We start from the raw sequence: 17776 nt of genomic DNA on the forward strand, positions 1-17776 counted from the left end.
AGGTGCAGTAGAGATGGAGAAATTGAGAGGTCCTTGCCTTGCACTAAACGTTATACCCTATATCATGTATCTGTACACTGTGGATGGCTCGATTGTAATAATGTATCATCTATTCACTGACCGCTTAGCACACAACAAAAGCTTTTCAATGTACCACAGTACGCGTGACAATAAACTAAACTAAAATAACTAAAATATAGCATCCTTGCAATAGACAGGGTGGGAAGATAGCTGTGAGAGTCAGTGGCTATGTAGTGGATGTCAGTGGATAGTCTGGCCTCGGTGATGAAAACACAGAGATAGAGATGGGGAGAGAAGTGTCAGAGATAGTCTATGTGAATTTGAGGGCAGGGTGGAAATTAGTAATAAATCATCTCGACATCCTGTGCCTGTTATTTGACAGTGAATTAGATTATGAAATGCAGATTTGCTGCAGGTCATTTTGCAATGTCTGTCACCACTGAAGACTTGAACAATATTTCCACAGCTGTCTTTGGAAGTCTGATGTAGTTATGTTTTAATGTAAGCCAGACTTACTTATTGCTTTCTTCTTTTCAAAATAAAACAGTGCATAACTTTCAGGGGTCAAAACGCTCATGGTGGCTTCTTTTATGTAGTTCCAACCATATTTGTTAGCACTTGAAAGATTTGCCTCTGATATGAAAGTTATTTTAAATAAACTTTTAAGATGAAGAAGGTAGAGGACATATTTTTGAATAAGCAATTATAGGTCTTCCTTTTACTGAGATTAAAAAACAGTTTGGTTATACTGTAAAGGGGTCAAAATATAACAATCAAACGTTTTGATTTTCTGAATTCATTTTTTCTTTTTGAATGAATAGTGACTGTACTATTTTCCTCAAGTCACAGCTTTGAAATAAGTTGGTCCAAACTCCACCTAAAATAGTCAAAATGATTGGAGTGTATTAGCTATAAGGAGAGGTTGGACAAAATGGGATTTTAGCTGGATCGTCGTAGACTGAGGGATGAGCTGATAGAACTATATAAAATGATGAGGGGCACAGATAGGGTGTTTAGTTTTTTCCCAGGGTTGAAATGTCAAACAGTGGAGGACATATGTTTAATGTGAGAAGGAGAAAATTTAAAGTTGAATTACAAGACAACTTACTGATAAGGTCATAAGGAGTAGAAGAATTAGGCCATTCAACTCCATCAAGTCTATTCCGCCATTCGATCATAGCTGATCTATCTCTCCCTCCCAACCCCATTCTCCTGCCTTCTCCCCATAACCTCTGGCACCTGTATTAACGCAGAGAGGAACCGTGCCTGGAACATATTACTAGGGAGGAGGCAGAAGCAGGTACAATTGCAACGTTTAAAGGGCAAATTGTTTTCCAAACCCATAATTGCCTCTCCATGTATGTTTCTGTATGTAATGTCTCAAAATGACCGAGACCCACATGCGATCCTCACCTCGGGCGCTGTCTTTGTGGAGTTTGCAACTTCTCCTTGTGACCACATGAGTTTCCTCCGGATGCTCCAATTTTCTTCCAAAATACAGCGGGTTTGTCGGGAGTTGGCCTCTGTAAATATTCCCTAGTATGTAGAGAGTGGATGCAAAATTGGGATAACATGAGTGAACAGGAGATCGATGGTCAGCGTTGACTCACTGGACCAAAGGGCCTGCTTTTGTGTTATATCTCTAAACTAAACTAAACTAAAATGGAACAGGGAAGTGTTTCATAAAAAAATATTTTAGTCATTTTCATTCAGTTACATAGTAATTCAAATAATTAGGTAAAACAAAGATTAAACCAAAGCCACATGCAGGGAAAAGTTTAAAATAGCTGAGTTTTATTACTTTTAGGGTACTGAAAGGAACGGAAATATAATTAACTATGTAATATTTTACCCAGAATTAGCAACATATTGCAAACCATATTAAAATGGAAGAATGTTTGAAATTGCTTGGGGTATCAAACCAACTTTTTTTGCTGGATAGTTATTGCTTCTTTCGGCAGTTTTGGACTCACTGTTATGCTCCTAAATAAATGTCGCAGAGAGAAAACCAGTGACATTGGTGAAGTACTTCATTAATTCAAAGATCCCCAAATGCTATTTTTGAAAATTCTGCTCAGTTTGCTGAAAGTAAATAATGGTTCAAGTTTTGAATTTCTTACGTAAAACATTCCTTGCCTCAAGGAATCTAATCACTGATGATAAATGTAAATTTAATTAGTTCTATTTTCAGTGTCCTTAAGATGCTAGGTAGAAAAGTTCCAATTGAACCTGCACTGCAAATTGTTATAAATTGTTGGAAAAATTGCACATTGTGTGAGATTGTTTGTTGAAAAATAAAAGTTGAAGCGTTTCAATCCAACAAACTATACAAGGAATGAACACAATTACTTTCCACATAGGTATGATAATTATGGTCGCCTCATCAATGCAACTTTTCCCACTGGACGCATTGACAGTTTCCATGGTGACATTGACAGCGCTGTCCGAGTACATGTCGAGACTTCGAATAAGGACGATGTTACTATAACCACCAATCTGTCAACCGCAGGTGCTTTCTACACCCTGGTCCAAGGTAAAGTTCATTCACTAATACTTCCTCTTTCTTATTTATTCCTATTTTGCTCTCGCTTATGGGAGATAATAATTATACCTAAGTTTCATATAGAAATATAGAAACATAGAAAATATGTGCAGGACTAGGCCGTTCAGCCCTTCGAGCCAGCCATTCAATATGATCATGGCTGATCATTCAAAATCAGTACCCTGTTCCTGCTTTCTACCCATATTCCTTGATTCCGTTAGCCCTAAGAGTGAAATCTCCCTTGAAAACATGCAGTGAATTGGCCTCCACTGCCTTCTGTGCCAAATTCCACAGATTCACAACCCTGTGTGAAAAGGGTATTTTCCTCATCTCAGTCCTAAATGGCCTACCCCTTATTCTTAAACTGTGACCCCTGGTTCTGGACTCTCCCAACATGGGGAACATTTTTCTTGCATCTAGCCTGTCCAATCACTTAAGAATTTTACATGTTTCCATAAGATACCCTCTCATCCTTCTAAACTCAAGTGAATACAAGCCCAGTCGACCCATTCTTTCATATTGTCAATGGATGCTCGATGTTTTGGTGAAAGGTGATTGACCTGAAAAAATAACTCTTTGAATTGAATTGAATTGAATACCTTTATTGTCATTCAGACCTTACGGTCTGAACGAAATTTCGTGCCTGCAGTCATACATACAATCATACAATAATAAACAACAATAAACACAAATTAACACCACCACAGTGTATCCTCCAAGCACCTCCTCACTGTGGTGGAGGCAAAAATCTTAGGGTTACTGTCTTTTCCCTCCTCTTCTCCCTCTGCGCTGAGGCGATTCCCCACCGGGCGATGGCACAACAGTCCCGCGGCTCACCGAACCCCGCAAAACGCCGGGGGTGGTCGAAGCTGCCGCCCTCCAGTCCAGCACACACAACCGCTGGCCCGCGGCTGAACCCCAGACTCAGGTCACCGCCTCAGAACGCCGTCCCAGCCACCGGAGCACCGTTCCAGCCCCGAGCCGGATCGCCCTCACGTGAGTACCGTTCTCCCTCGGGCTGGGCCACTCCGACGGGAGTGCCATTCTCCCTCGGGCTGGGCCACTCCGACGGGAGTGCCGTTCCACCCTCGGGCTGGGCCACTCCGACGGGAGTGCCGTTCCACCCTCGGGCTGGGCCACTCCGACGGGAGTGCCGTTCTCCCTCGGGCTGGGCCACTCCGACGGGAGTGCCGTTCTCCCTCGGGCTGGGTCACTCCGACGGGAGTGCCGTTCCACCCTCGGGCTGGGCCACTCCGACGGGAGTGCCGTTCTCCCTCGGGCTGGGCCACTCCGACGGGAGTGCCGTTCTCCCTCGGGCTGGGCCACTCCGACGGGAGTGCCGTTCTCCCTCGGGCTGGGCCACTCCGACGGGAGTGCCGTTCCACCCTCGGGCTGGGCCACTCCGACGGGAGTGCCGTTCTCCCTCGGGCTGGGCCACTCCGACGGGAGTGCCGCTCCTCCCTCGGGCTGGGCCACTCCGACGGGCCACAGCCCCTCACGGGAAAGTCTCTCAGCCCCTCGCCAGGCCGCTCTCACGAGAGCGCAGTTCCAGCCCCGGGCTGGGCCACCCTCACGGGAGCGAGCCCAGGGCGAGTCCTGTCAGCTGCCTCCAGAGTCCCGAGGTCGCCAGCTCCGCCATTAGGCCTCAGTGTAGACGGAGGCAGAGAAGGGGGATACGACAAAAAGGTCGTATTCCCCCGAAGGGAGAGACAGCAAGCCCCGTTTCACCCCCCCCCCACATAAACACGACCTAAAAACCAAAAACGTAACTAGACAAAACGAAAAAAATACAACACAAAAAAGTAAAAGACAAATGGACTGCAGGCGAGCCGCAGCCGTTCCCGGCGCCGCCACTTCCGCTACTTCTGTGCTGGAGAAAGAAATAGAGTTCTTGTCTCAGCATCAATCTCCCTTCACCTTTACAGTTTGTTTTATCATTGTTATGAAACGTAAAACATATTCCATTGTTTTTTCACATTATGAAACGTAAGTATAATTATTATCTCAGGGAAGTATTTATAGTAATTTCTGTTTCATGTCATAATACCATATTGATCGTTATTTGCTTCTCTGCTTATTTCCAAGTCACTCTTTGCATCCATTTAAGGCAGAGAAATTTTAACCAAGGTGAAACGAAAGACATTAGCTGGTTACAGAAATTGCCCATTTTCCATTTCCGCTGAAGCCAATGAATAGCAAACTAAAAAGGAGCCAATCTAAGCAGTGAATCGGTTCTCCATTTCACAGGTTTTTGCCCTGAATTTGCGGGCTACCTTTACTCTTATTTTTGACCTTTACTCATTATTGATTTGGATCGTATTACGAGGTGCTTGTTTCTGTTGGTTGCCCTTTACATACAGCCTCCTTTCTGCCCTGACTCTGACCAGACCACTATTGGAAAATTTGCTGAAGTAATCAAACAAATTTGATTGTGCACTACTTATCTAATCTAAGATCCAACACTCGTTTTTCTCAAAATATATTTGTCATAATAATTATGTCAAAAATATTAAACTTAGTCCTTTGTGTTCTTAGATCAAGTTCGAAATGCCTATCACGTTGCTGCCGATGGATCACTGCGGCTTATGCTAGCTAATGCTATGGAAGTTTCACTGCAAACGGAACCGCATCTCTTGGGAGGCACTGTAAATCCTACAGTCGGAAAGCGCAATGTTACATTGCCCATTGAAAACGGCTTAAACTTTGTGGAATGGAGACAACGAAAAGAGGAAGCCAGGGGGCAAGTAACCGTGTTTGGAAGAAGGCTTAGGGTGAGTAAGACCTGACAAAATGAAATACACTGAACGTAAAGCTAAATCCCCCAACAATGCATCTTTTTAACCAACAAATAAACATTGTGGGACATTGAGTTAATGCAGTTGCCAGCCTGAGTAGGGATGAGGAAATGTATTGCAGCCACTTCATTCTTCTCTTCAGCACGTTTCAATCAAGCACTTAATTATGTCTGAAAACACTTCCACATTTACTGCTCTATCTGGATGCTGCAGCTGTGAATTAGTTAAGTTATGAAGGTTTACACTATGAAGGCAACTTGTCCATTTTGTTTTCAGCTCGGTCTTAAGATAAACAAGTAAAAACTCACCAAGTTAAGTTTATTCTCATGTGCACAAATACGATAACATCTGATATGATGAAGGAACCACATGGTATTGAATATAAATTTCCCATTTATTTAATTTGAACCTATGATTATTTTAGGCTCCTAATTTCAAATAATATTTCAGATTTAACTTTTCATTCTTTGCTTTACATATTCATTCAAAAGCCAGATTGTAACTCTGGACCATTGTAAATAAGTGACCTTTGATCTCATTTCAGAAATGAAGCCAAGAATGTAGCACCTAGAGTTGTAGAGGGATACAGTGTGGAAACAGGCTCTTTGGCCCAACTTGCCCACACCGACCAACATGTCCCATCTAAACTAGTCCCACCTACCTACATTTGGCCCATATCCCTCTAAACCTGCCCTATCCATGTACCTGTCCAAATGTTTCTGAAGCTTTGTGATACTACCTGCCCCAACTAGCTCCTCTGGCAGCTCGTTCCATACACCCATCTCCCTCTGTGTGAAGAAGTTACCCCTCAGGTTCCTATTAAATCTTTCCCCCCCTCACCCTAAACCTATCTCCTTGGGTTCTTGGTTCCCCTACTTTGGGCAAGAGACTCTGTGTTTTGCAGGTCACCAAATTCAATTTCATAGCATTTCAAGCAGAGTGCAGGCCACCAAATTCAATTTCATAACATTTCAAGCAGAGTGCAGGCCACCAAATTCAATTTCATAGCATTTCAAGCAGAGTGCAGGCCACCAAATTCAATTTCATAGCATTTCAAGCAGAGTGCAGGTCACCAAATTCAATTTCATAACATTTCAAGCAGAGTCCAGGCACCACATTCAATTTCATAGCATTTCAAGCACAGTGCAGGCCACCAAATTCAATTTCATAGCATTTCAAGCAGAGTGCAGGCCAGCAAATTGCCAAACAACTCATTGCATTATCATTAAGGGCTAACAAATCATTTATTGCAAGTACATTGCAGACTTACAGTTCAGTTGATTCGCAGCTTAGTATCACAGTTGTGGACTCTCCCTCGCGATCTTCCAGAGTGACTGACACGTCCAGGCATCCGGGGTTTTATAGTCCTGCCCCCCCCCCCTCGTGGTGATTGACAGGCGAGGGGACCAATCAGCTGATCTCAAGATTTTTTTAACACTCATAACTTTTTTATTTTTCATCGCTCGGTGTAAATCCTTGGGGCTGCCTCAGCAGAGGAGGACTGTGAGTAAGATGGCCAAAAATCATAACGATATATGGTAGCGTATTTTCTAAAATCAATATACAACGCAGACAGGAAGTGGTCAAGATGAGACTTTTAGTTATATAGATTGTGATATTTCTTTGCTTAGATGATCTAACTGATTTAGAGGGTATTGGGTATTCGGGGAGTTTGGACAACGGATTGTTTTCTCAGGAGCATTGAGCCTAAGTTGCATTATATCAGGAATTGAACTCCGCTCCCTCAGCGGGCCCTAAAAGTCATTCATTCCTATTTGTATAAAGAGACAGAAAAAAACCAAGGCAAAATTATTATCCTCTATCTCCCTCCCCACCATCATTCCCCAGTGCAAATCAACTGTGTATTAGCTGACCACAGAGCAACACCGATGACAATAACAATTGCTGAGGAGTCACTGAACTGGACATTCATGCATTTGTGTCAGTGTCATTGACAAGTCCGCCAAGAGAGAAAGAGTTGTGGAGGTAGGGGAACTAAAATTCAAAACACAAGGCCGACATAAGTGTTAAGTAAGTCTCAAGTGTTGCAGTTAGACCAATGGAATTAGATCAATTAGCACCTGCTTGCTATGCGCAAGTTATGCATAAAAATGATCCCGTGCATGTTTCCAGTGCATGTGCCCATTTCTGGTGGATGGCTTGGCAATCAGGGCGGCACCGTGGCGCCACAATCAGTGGCGCAGTGGTCGAACTACTGCCTCACGGCGCCAGAGACCCGGGTTTGATCCTGATTACGTTTGCTGTCTGTGCGGATGCTGTACATTCTCCCTGGGACCGTGTGGGTTTCCTCCGGGTGCTCTGGAATTCATCCCACATTCCAAAGTGGTGCGGGTTTGTAAGGTATTGGTTTCTGTAAATTGACCCTGGTGTGTAGGATGTGAAAGTGGGATAACATAGAACTAGTGTATGGTTGATCAATGGCCAGCGTGGACTCAGTGGGCCGAAAGGCCTGCTTCCATACTGTGTCTCTAAAAACTAAGAAATGGTTAACAGTACATGAATTGGGCATTTCCATCTTCTAATCCTTACGCAATTGATATTCTGCCAACACTATTTGCAAACACTAGCATATCATATGAGGAGATTAGGTACGCTTCTACTAATGGAATAGTTGCGTTCTGAGTATAGAACACACTGTTATATTAATTTGCATTGCTGTCAGAAGCAATTCCAATTTTGAATGACAGAACAGACACAAGAGCCAAATGGCCTCTTCTGCTTCTAATGTTATGGTTTGGATTAAATGAGTAGCATACATTTCCATCTTTTATCAAACACAGCAATTTGTCATGTAATTCTTTACATGGTCATCTAGAAGAAATATTTTAGGATTTTACAAAGCAAACCCCTGGTTCTTCTCCAGATTTTAAGATAATATCGGTCTGGAATAATTGGTTTCATACAACTTGATCCTGACAAAATACAATATGAGGTGGCATTAATAATGCAAATAGTGCACTGTAAGGTTTTCCTAGCTAACCTTGAGCTGCAGAGAATTAATATTTAGTTGTTTTGGTGTCGAAGAAACTCTTTCACCTAAGTCACTTAGAAGAGATTAAGTTGTTATATGTTCTCCATCTCTTATATGCAGAGTGTTTATGAAAATACAAGTTAACAATTGTTATTTCAAGGCAACAAACTGATGTTACGTATGAATTAATTTACTGTTCAGTAGATTTCTCTTCTCTCATCAGTTTGGATACGTGAAGTAAAATTACTTTAACTCTGCAATAATTATATTTTCTTGTATTATTTAAATAATTGTTTAGTGATCTTTGCAAAGGAAAAAATAGTAATCTGAACAATACAATGGCATATTATTATTGAAAGATGGCACAGGTTATGATTGCTGAAACATACAGCTATGTTTAGCAATTACTGAATAGAAGTGACAAAAAATACATTTATTTGAAATGAATCTGAATGTTTTAATTTATTGGAAAATAAATTTGATTTCTAGTTGTTCATTGTTTATGGCATAACAAAGACAATGTAGTTTGCTTTATTATCAGGAAATTGAAAATAAATGAAGTATTGTTACCTGAAGCAATCCCACAATGTCAGTCTCGTTCTATAGCTACACCAATTTGGAACAAATGTCGTAAAGATTTTCATAGCAGTTGTATTGATGAGATGGGAGGAGGGGAGGGGGGGGTGAGAAGATCAGAAATCTGTGCTTTAATGATGACGTTGATCTGATATGAGCGTGATGAACTTCAAGAGATGCAAGAAATAAAACTGTAGGGAGATGTAGTAAGAGCTGGGATACGCATGGTGATGGCAATTTTCCAATGATCACTAATGAAATATGAATGTGAAATTCAGCCTTAAGGAAACTAGACAAATTCCACTGCACTACGCCAAAAAAAAGTGTCACATCTTTGAAAATGGACCTAACACAGAGCAGTGCAACATTGCATTTTTTTTTCTGTCTCTTATTTCCCATTATTTGACCCCCTGCCTTTGGCAGATCTTCTGGCATTATACTCTTAAAAGAGTCAACAATAATGAACACGCAAAAATCGTCTCCAGCATGCTTTTCAATTTCACTTGTCTGAAAACTGACGCTACACAATAGTTTTAATTCCGCTGATTCCCCTGCAAGATTGCTCCAAGGAGGGCTCGACATTCAAATCACTTTTAGCGAGGTCTATAATCTCCTGCAACTTCAAACAGTTCACCTGTGTACACCAGTGTGTCTGCATGGCTTTGTTTGTGAAGGTCAAGGTCATGATCACTCTCATCTTCCTTGGCTCAGTGTCATTCCAGGCTGCTGATCTCTGCTACATCTCATATTTTGATGCTGACTGCTTCATTAGGGATGGCACTCAAGCCTGAGGCTCAAAGAGAAAATACTTTATCTACTTCTCCCATAGAAGCACGCCTGAGGATTTACCTTCCCTATGGACATCACCAAGTACAGCTTTTAGTTTATAATTTAGAGATACAGCGCGGAAACATGTCCTTCGGCCCACCGAGTCCGCATCGACCGTGATCCACACACATTAACACTATCCTACACACACCAGGGACAATTTACACATACACCAGGCCAATTAACCTACATACCTGTACGTCTTTGCAGTGTGGGAGGAATCCGAAGATCTCAGAGAAAACCCACACGGTCACGGAGAGAACGTACAAACTCCATACAGACAGCATCCGTAGTCGGTATCGAACCCGGGTCTCCGGCGCTGCAAGTGCTGTAAGGCAGCAACTCTACCACTGTGCCACCTTGGCCGCCCTATTCATAGGGTATTCATAGATTGCAAATAGTATTGCATCATTCCATGCAGACACTTTAGTTTTAGGTTTGGTTTTGTTTAGTGATACAGCATGGAAACAGGCCCTTCGGCCCACTGAGTCCACGCCGATCATCAATCACATGTTCACACATTTGTTCTATGTTATCCAACTTTCTCATCCACTCCCTGCGCACTGCGGGCAATTTACAGAGGCCAAATAACCAGCAAACCCCCACGTCTTTGGAATGTGGGAGGAAACTGGAGCATCTGGAGGAAACTCACACGATCACAGGGAGAACGTGCAAACTCCACACAGACAGGCAGCATCCGAGGTTGGGATTGAACCTGGAGTGTCTGGCACTGTGAGGCAGCAATTCTACTACTGCACCACTGTGCCACCTTCTGGAACATAAAACAGCAAAGGCGAACATCGACACCTCTTGCATACAGGGTCAATAGACTATTTCTGTGCACGTGCTAATCGGGGATATGCTTAGGTATGGCATTACTCTACTGGACAGTAAGAAAATCAATTCACTTTGCAATTGCACTTTGCACATGTGACAATAAAACCACCATTAAACCATAGACAGGCCCTTCGGCCCACGAACATGATGCCAAACTAAACTCCTGCCATGAATGTATCTAGGGACGGTCTCCAAGGCCACACATGCATTAGAACATTGTTCCTGCAGGCACCTGTCTTCACCGGCCTCTCTCGGTCACGGTTCACTAAGATGCTTCCTCTAACCGCGCCCATTTTGAAGCATCTTTTCCTTTGGCAGCAACAGTAGCTGGAAGAGTGCTGCTTGTAAATGTGATATATCCCTTCAAGGGCTTGCTGCAGAAATTGCATCCGTTAATCTTCGTGCCGGCATATAGAAACATAGAAACATAGAAAGTAGGTGCGAGAGTAGACCACCAGGTCCGTCGAGCCCGCACCGCCATTCGCTCATGGCTGAACACTAAACAGACACACTTACCCACAAACAGTAGACACAAGACACAGAACACAAGACACTACCCTCCCCTTCATACCGCTATCACCCCTCTCCACCCCAAGAACCGCGTGATCTCCTGGGGGAGGCAAAAAAACGGATAAAAACCCAGGTCCAATTCGGGAAAAAAAATCCGGGAAATTCCTCTCCGACCCCAATCCAGGCGATCGACACTTGTCCAGGAGATCACTCAGGTCTTACTATACTAACCATACCTAGGTCCATATCCCTGCCCTCTCCCCGTAGCCCCTTATCCCCTCGGCAGCTAAAAAACCATCTATTCTAGACTTAAACATATTTAACGTTTCTGCTTCCACTGCTCCCTGGGGCAGTGAATTCCATAAATTAACCACCCTCTTGGTGAAGAAGTTCTTCCTCATCTCAGTTTTAAAAGAGCCCCCCCTTATTCTGCAACTATGTCCCCTAGTTCTAGTTTCCCCGATCATTGGGAACATCCTCGGTGCATCCACCCGATCAAGGCCCCTCACGATCTTATATGTTTCAATGAGATCGCCTCTCATTCTCCTAAACTCCAAAGAGTAGAGCTCCAGCTTACTTAACCTTTCCTCATATGTCAATCCCCTCATTGCAGGAATTAATCTTGTAAACCTTCGCTGCACTGCCTCCAGGGCTAGTACATCCTTTCTTAAGTATGGACCCCAGAACTGTACACAGTATTCCAAATGTGGTCTCACTAATACTGTGTACAGCTGCAGCAAGACCTCCGTGTTTTTATACTTATATGCAGGATATTGCAGAGTATGAATGGAGTAGCGTACATTAAAAGCAACAGAGTACAACTTGACAGATGGAAACCCCACAGTGCTCTTCTGGGAACGTCACAACCTGAGGTTACACCGTTAATGAGACTTTACAAATGGCCTTGGGTAACACACAGTGCTATTTCATGCTAATAAAATGCAGTAAGCTATTTTCAGGCCAGTAAACAATAACAAGATTTAAGCATCGGGGAGGTATTATTCAAAAAAAAAGACTCAATGTCTGAAAAGGAAGCCAAGACCAGAATTTTCATTTCTGCCAACCAATTAACAAAGCCAATAAAAATCTGGACAAATAGCTGTATTTCTTGCAATGAAAAGCCATATACCCTATCGTGCTTTATGTCTGTGAGGCAACATGCTGGAGTAAAGAACAAAATGGAAGTGAGACATTTGTAGGTGAACTATTTTGGAAGATTGCTGCTTATCTCACAATCTGGGCACCGAGTCAGTCAGCAATGAAGTTGTCAGGGGACAAATCATTCAGGAAACAGACAAAAGAAGCTGGAGTAACTCAGCGGGACAGGCAGCATCTCTGGAGAGAAGGAATGGGTAACGTTTCGGATCGAGACCCTTCTTCAGACTGGTTAGGGATGAGGGAAATGAGAGATATAGACGGTGATGTGGAAAGATGAAGAACAATGAATGAAAGGTATGCAAAAAGATAACAATGATAAAGGAAACAGGCCATTGTAAGCTGTTTGTAGGGTGAAAATGAGAAGCTAGTGCGACTTGAGTGGGGGAGGGATAGAGAGAGAAGGAATGCCGGGGCTACCTGAAGTGAGAGAAATCATTCAGGAAATTGGGCAAAGCTAACAAGCATAGGAACGAAGCCCAGGAGGAGATTTTCAACTTGACTTGAAAAGTTCTTTGGCAAAGTGTCTAAATTTAACAATTGAAATGATCTTCCATCCAGCTGATTTGTTAAATATGTCAAATAGAATTGTGGTGTTCCGATATATTGGATATATACCTTTTTATCCTCGACGTCCTCCATTGTCAGAGTGAGGCTAAATGTAAATTGGAGGAACAGCATCTCATATTTCACTTGGGCAGCTTACAGCCCAGGGGTATGAATGTTGATTTCTCTCACTTCAGGTAGCCCCGGCATTCCCTCTCTGTCTATCCCTCCGTGACGTGCCTGAACGACTATCGACCAGTGGCACTAACGCCTGTGGTGATGAAGTGTTTTGAAAGGTTGATTATGGTGCATATTGGTGTAACCTGACTTTGGTGCCTTCCCACACAGTGGGAAACTCTGATTCTGCTGTGTGGGGATGTTTTATGTCAAATTCTATAGTGTGTTGTGTTCTTTATTTTTTTATTGTATGGCTGTATGGGAATTTCATTTCACTGTGCCATCTGGCACATGTGACAATTAAATGTATCTTGAATCTTGAATCTTGAATATTAACTCCTTCCTTAACAAGAACCTTGACCCCACTACAGTTTGCCTACAGCCACAACAAGTCACGGAGGCTGCGATCTCACTGGCTCTCCACTCCGCACTGGACCACTTGGACAATAAAAACACTTACGTCAGGCTGTTGTTTATAGACTACAGCTCGGCGTTCGATACCATCATCCCTGTGTGTAGGTGAGAGGGTAGGACAGAGGATGCCCTGGTTGGGTTGTTCCTGGGCCTGGCCAAGCTGGCCATCCGCAAGTCACGACGCCAGGCAGAAGAGGGCTCTGCCCGAGCCAGCTGCCTGCCCCTTTTCCAGGGTTGATGTTTTATTTTTTATTGTATATATTTTAATATTTGAATAAATATTTTTTATTATACATTTTTTTAAAAGCTGGTTACCAAGCTCACAGAACTGGGTCTCTGCTCATCCCTCTGCAATTGAATCCTCGACTTCCTCAGCCACAGACCACAGTCTGTTCGAATTAGCAGAAATACTTCAACCTCATTAATCCGTACGGGAGCACCTCAAGGCTGCGTGCTCAGACCCCTGCTCCACTCTATACTCATGACTGTGTAGCTGAACATAATGCGAACTCCATCGTCAAGTTCGCCGACAACACCACCATTGTTGGACGAATTACAGATGGTGATGAGTCAGAGTATAGAAGTGAGATCGAGCGATTGACCAAATGGTGCCAGCATAACAACCTGGCTCTCAATATCAGTAAAACCAATGAACTGATTGTGGACTTTGGAAGGGGAAGGATGAGGACCCACAAACTGGGCGTGCATATTTCCAAAGATCTTTCCTGGACCCAGGACACTGATGCAATTATAAATAAAGCACATCAACGCCTCTACTTCCTGAGAAGATTACGGAGATTCGATATGTCAGAGAGGATTCTCTTGAACTTCTACAGGTGTACAGTAGGAAACATATTGACTGGTTGCATCATGGCCTGGTTCAGCAACTTGAATGCCCAGGGAGCGGAAAAGACTGCAAAAAATTGTGAACACTGGCCAGTCCATCACCGGCTCTGACCTCCCCACCATCGGCTGGATTTATTGGAGTCGCTGCCTCAAAAGACAGCCTGCATCATCAGAGACCCACACCACCCTGGCCACACACTCATTTCACACTGCCATCGGGAAGAAGGTACAATAGCCTGAAAACTGAAACGTGCAGGTTCAGGAACAGCTTATTCCCTACATCCATCAGGCGATTAAACACGTGTGTGTGTTTATGTGTATATATATGTGTGTATGGATATATGTGTGTATGTTTATGTGTATATATATGTATATATATGTGTGTATGGATATATGTGTGTATGTTTATGTGTATATATATATGTATATATATATATGTGTATGGATATATGTGTGTATATATATGTATGCTGACGCCACAGGACCCCCCCCCCCCCCCAGAACCAGAGGAAGGAATAGAATGCGCTAACCTACAAAAAGGTGCGCATGCATGGTCGAGGGCGGCTCCTGCTGTGGGTCGGAGGCACCCTGGCCTTGGGTCTGGATGGTGGGGCCCGCGGGCACAGTCAACACTCCGGCTGTGGGTCATCCCAGCCGTATGTTGAGGGGTGCAAGGAGACCAATGCAAAAGCCGCAGGTTTGACGAGACACAGTCACATCTCATCGACCAGCAGGGGATCATGTCCTGAGAAATATGGCACCCAGCAATGGCTGGGAGACATCGGCAACAATGCAAACAAAAAGAGAGGGGAAAAAAAGAATAAACTAATTGCTAAACCTGGCGAGGTCATTACAGTGTAAAAAAAGTGAAAAGAAACAAAACAAACTACAGCGAGCAAACAAGTCCAAAGTGGTAGGAAAGTAAAAGTGCAAATAGTCCATGGTGCAGGATGATGCAGGATGGGAAGCTGCGCTGGAAAACTGGAGGTTGCAGTGACAGTGACACAATATATCTGACCTGAAGTGGATATGTTGCTGGTGGTCAGTCTGCAGAGACGGCATCCGGCCGGAAGGTGGCGCTGTTGACGGTGGTCAGAGAAGGTCGAGCGTTGCTTCCGTCCAGCAGCGTCGGCCATTTTTGCAGTCACTGCGGCGGCCATGTGGCAGTAGGCCGTGGCGGCCATTTTGGCGGCCTGCTGAGGCAACCTTTGAAGGCGGCCAACCAAGGCGATTGCCGGATGCGTGCGGGGCGGCCGGAATCTACGGGCCTCACCCCACCATTGCAGGTAGGGACTCCACCCACCGTCGCCGAGGGACCGCCGACTCACGACTGGCCGAGGCTCCATCCTAATTCTGGGCCGACCACAGCCCAACCAGGTGGGCAGCCAGCGCCCGGGAATCATCGGGGTCCACGCCGGTGAGGTCGTCTTCGGGCAGCCGCCCCAGGTAGGTCCGCTCTATCAGGAAGCTAGGCCTTGAGCAGCGGCCGGTGGAGTAATGGGCGGGTCCGCTCTCTACCCACTCCAGGGGCCGGCGGGCGGGCGGCTGTGATGCTGGGGGCAGGGCGGCTGCTAAACCCGCAGCTCCCGCAGCAGCTGGTGGGGGAGCGGTGGCTGGTGGGGGAGCGACAGCTGGTGGGGGAGCGACAGCCGATGGTGGAGCAACGACTGCCGCGGCCTCTCGGCTCTGGTTGGTAGCAGCTTATGGGGAAGCGGCGGCAGACGCGGCCTCTCAGCCCCAGTGGTCGGCTCCGGGCACGTTATGCGGGAGAGATTGGCGGCCGTCAAACAAGGCCCGGACCGTGCCCATCGACCCGGGCGGCCTGCGGCATACCTAACGGTAGGGCCGGGTTGGCGGCAGCGTCGTTCAGCAGGGCTGGGCTGTCGGTTGCAGACATCAGGCTGCGTGTGTCGGGAGAAATCTAAAATCTCAATTTGAATCGTCGCGGTTCACCAATGTAGCAGCACCAAACGTGGTGAACAAACGGTTGCTTTATTCGGTGAGATAATAGGTTCGGAATACATATATCTTTGGTCCTCTAGCATATTGTCATTGCTGCTGCAGCTGAGCGAGGGTGTTGTCTCGAGCTCAGCTACCTGTCGACTGGGGTGATCTCAAGTTGAGATATGCTTATGAGGCAGGACACTCCCCTTAACCCCATGATGTCATGTGACAACCCTCGTAACCACTGACGAGGGTTCGACCGCAAGTAGTCTGACTATCAGCTGACGCCATAATATATATGCGTGTGTGTATATAATATATATATATATATATATGCATATATATATATATATGCATATATATGCATATATATATATATGCATATATATGCATATATGCATATATATATATATATATATATATATATATATGCATATATATATATATATGCATATATATATATATATATATATGCATATATATATATATATATATGCATATATATATATATATATATGCATATATATATATATATATATATATATATATGCATATATATATATATATATATGCATATATATATATATATATGCATATATATATATATATGCATATATATATATATATATATATATGCATATATATATATATATATATATATGCATATATATATATATATATATATATATATATATATATATATATGCATGCATATATATATATATATATATATATGCATGCATATATATATATGCATATATATGCATATATATATATATGCATGTGAGTATGTGCATACATTCATTTTTTCTCTCGTTTATCATATTGTTTACAGTGTACTATGTTTACATATTTGGTTGTGCTGCTGCAAGTAAGAATTTCATTGTTCTGGGACATATGACAATAAAACACTCTTGTCTCTTGACTCCCCCACCCAAGTCGCACTAGCTTCTCATTTTCACCCTACAAACAGCTTACAATGGCCAGTTTCCTTTATCATCGTTACTTTTTTTGCATATCTTTCATTCATTGTTCTTTATCTCTCCACATCACTGTCTAAATCTCTCGTTTCGCTTATCCCTAACCAGTCTGAAGAAGGGTCTCGACCCGAAACGTCACCCATTCCTTCTCTCCAGAGATGCTGCCTGTCCCGCTGAGTTCCTCCAGCTTTTTGTGTCTATCTTCGGGTTAAACCAACGTCTACAGTTCCCTAACAGAGATCCCATAAATCTGTCCTCTTCCCCCCGCCCCCCCCCCCCTTCCACTTCCCTCCCCTCCAAATTCCTGAGTTTTGAATCTGGTTGGCTATGGAAGAAGAAATTGTTGGAAATGCTCAGCAGGTCAGTCAGCATCTTTTGAAAGAGAAACATGGTTAACATTTCAGGTTAGCAACCTTTCAGAACACTTTAACTTGTAACTTCCATTCCTTCCCGCATCTCTTTAGCTGCCGTATTAAACAATTATCTGCACACTGATTATGGTGGGTCTGAAATTTCACATCATTTTTCAGCATTTCTAGAAGTGAAAATTCATTCAATAAATATAAACGTGCAGATATGCAAAAAAAACTTATCGTTCCAATTTTTCTCCCAA

At 43.6% G+C, this 17776-nt stretch overlaps 1 protein-coding gene across 10 annotated transcripts in view; it reads left to right on the plus strand.

The window, feature by feature from the left end:
• Positions 1-17776, plus strand: part of tenm4 (teneurin transmembrane protein 4) — a 549066-nt gene that overhangs the window by 499656 nt on the left and 31634 nt on the right. For all 10 annotated transcript variants that reach the window (XM_033022541.1, XM_033022543.1, XM_033022544.1 and 7 more), the window contains 2 exons: positions 2382-2554; positions 5099-5334. In XM_033022541.1, coding sequence (XP_032878432.1) covers positions 2382-2554; positions 5099-5334 — 409 coding nt within the window. The remainder of the gene's footprint in view (positions 1-2381; positions 2555-5098; positions 5335-17776) is intronic.

Source organism: Amblyraja radiata, chromosome 6, assembly GCF_010909765.2.
Source record: "Amblyraja radiata isolate CabotCenter1 chromosome 6, sAmbRad1.1.pri, whole genome shotgun sequence".
Taxonomy (NCBI): domain Eukaryota; kingdom Metazoa; phylum Chordata; class Chondrichthyes; order Rajiformes; family Rajidae; genus Amblyraja; species Amblyraja radiata.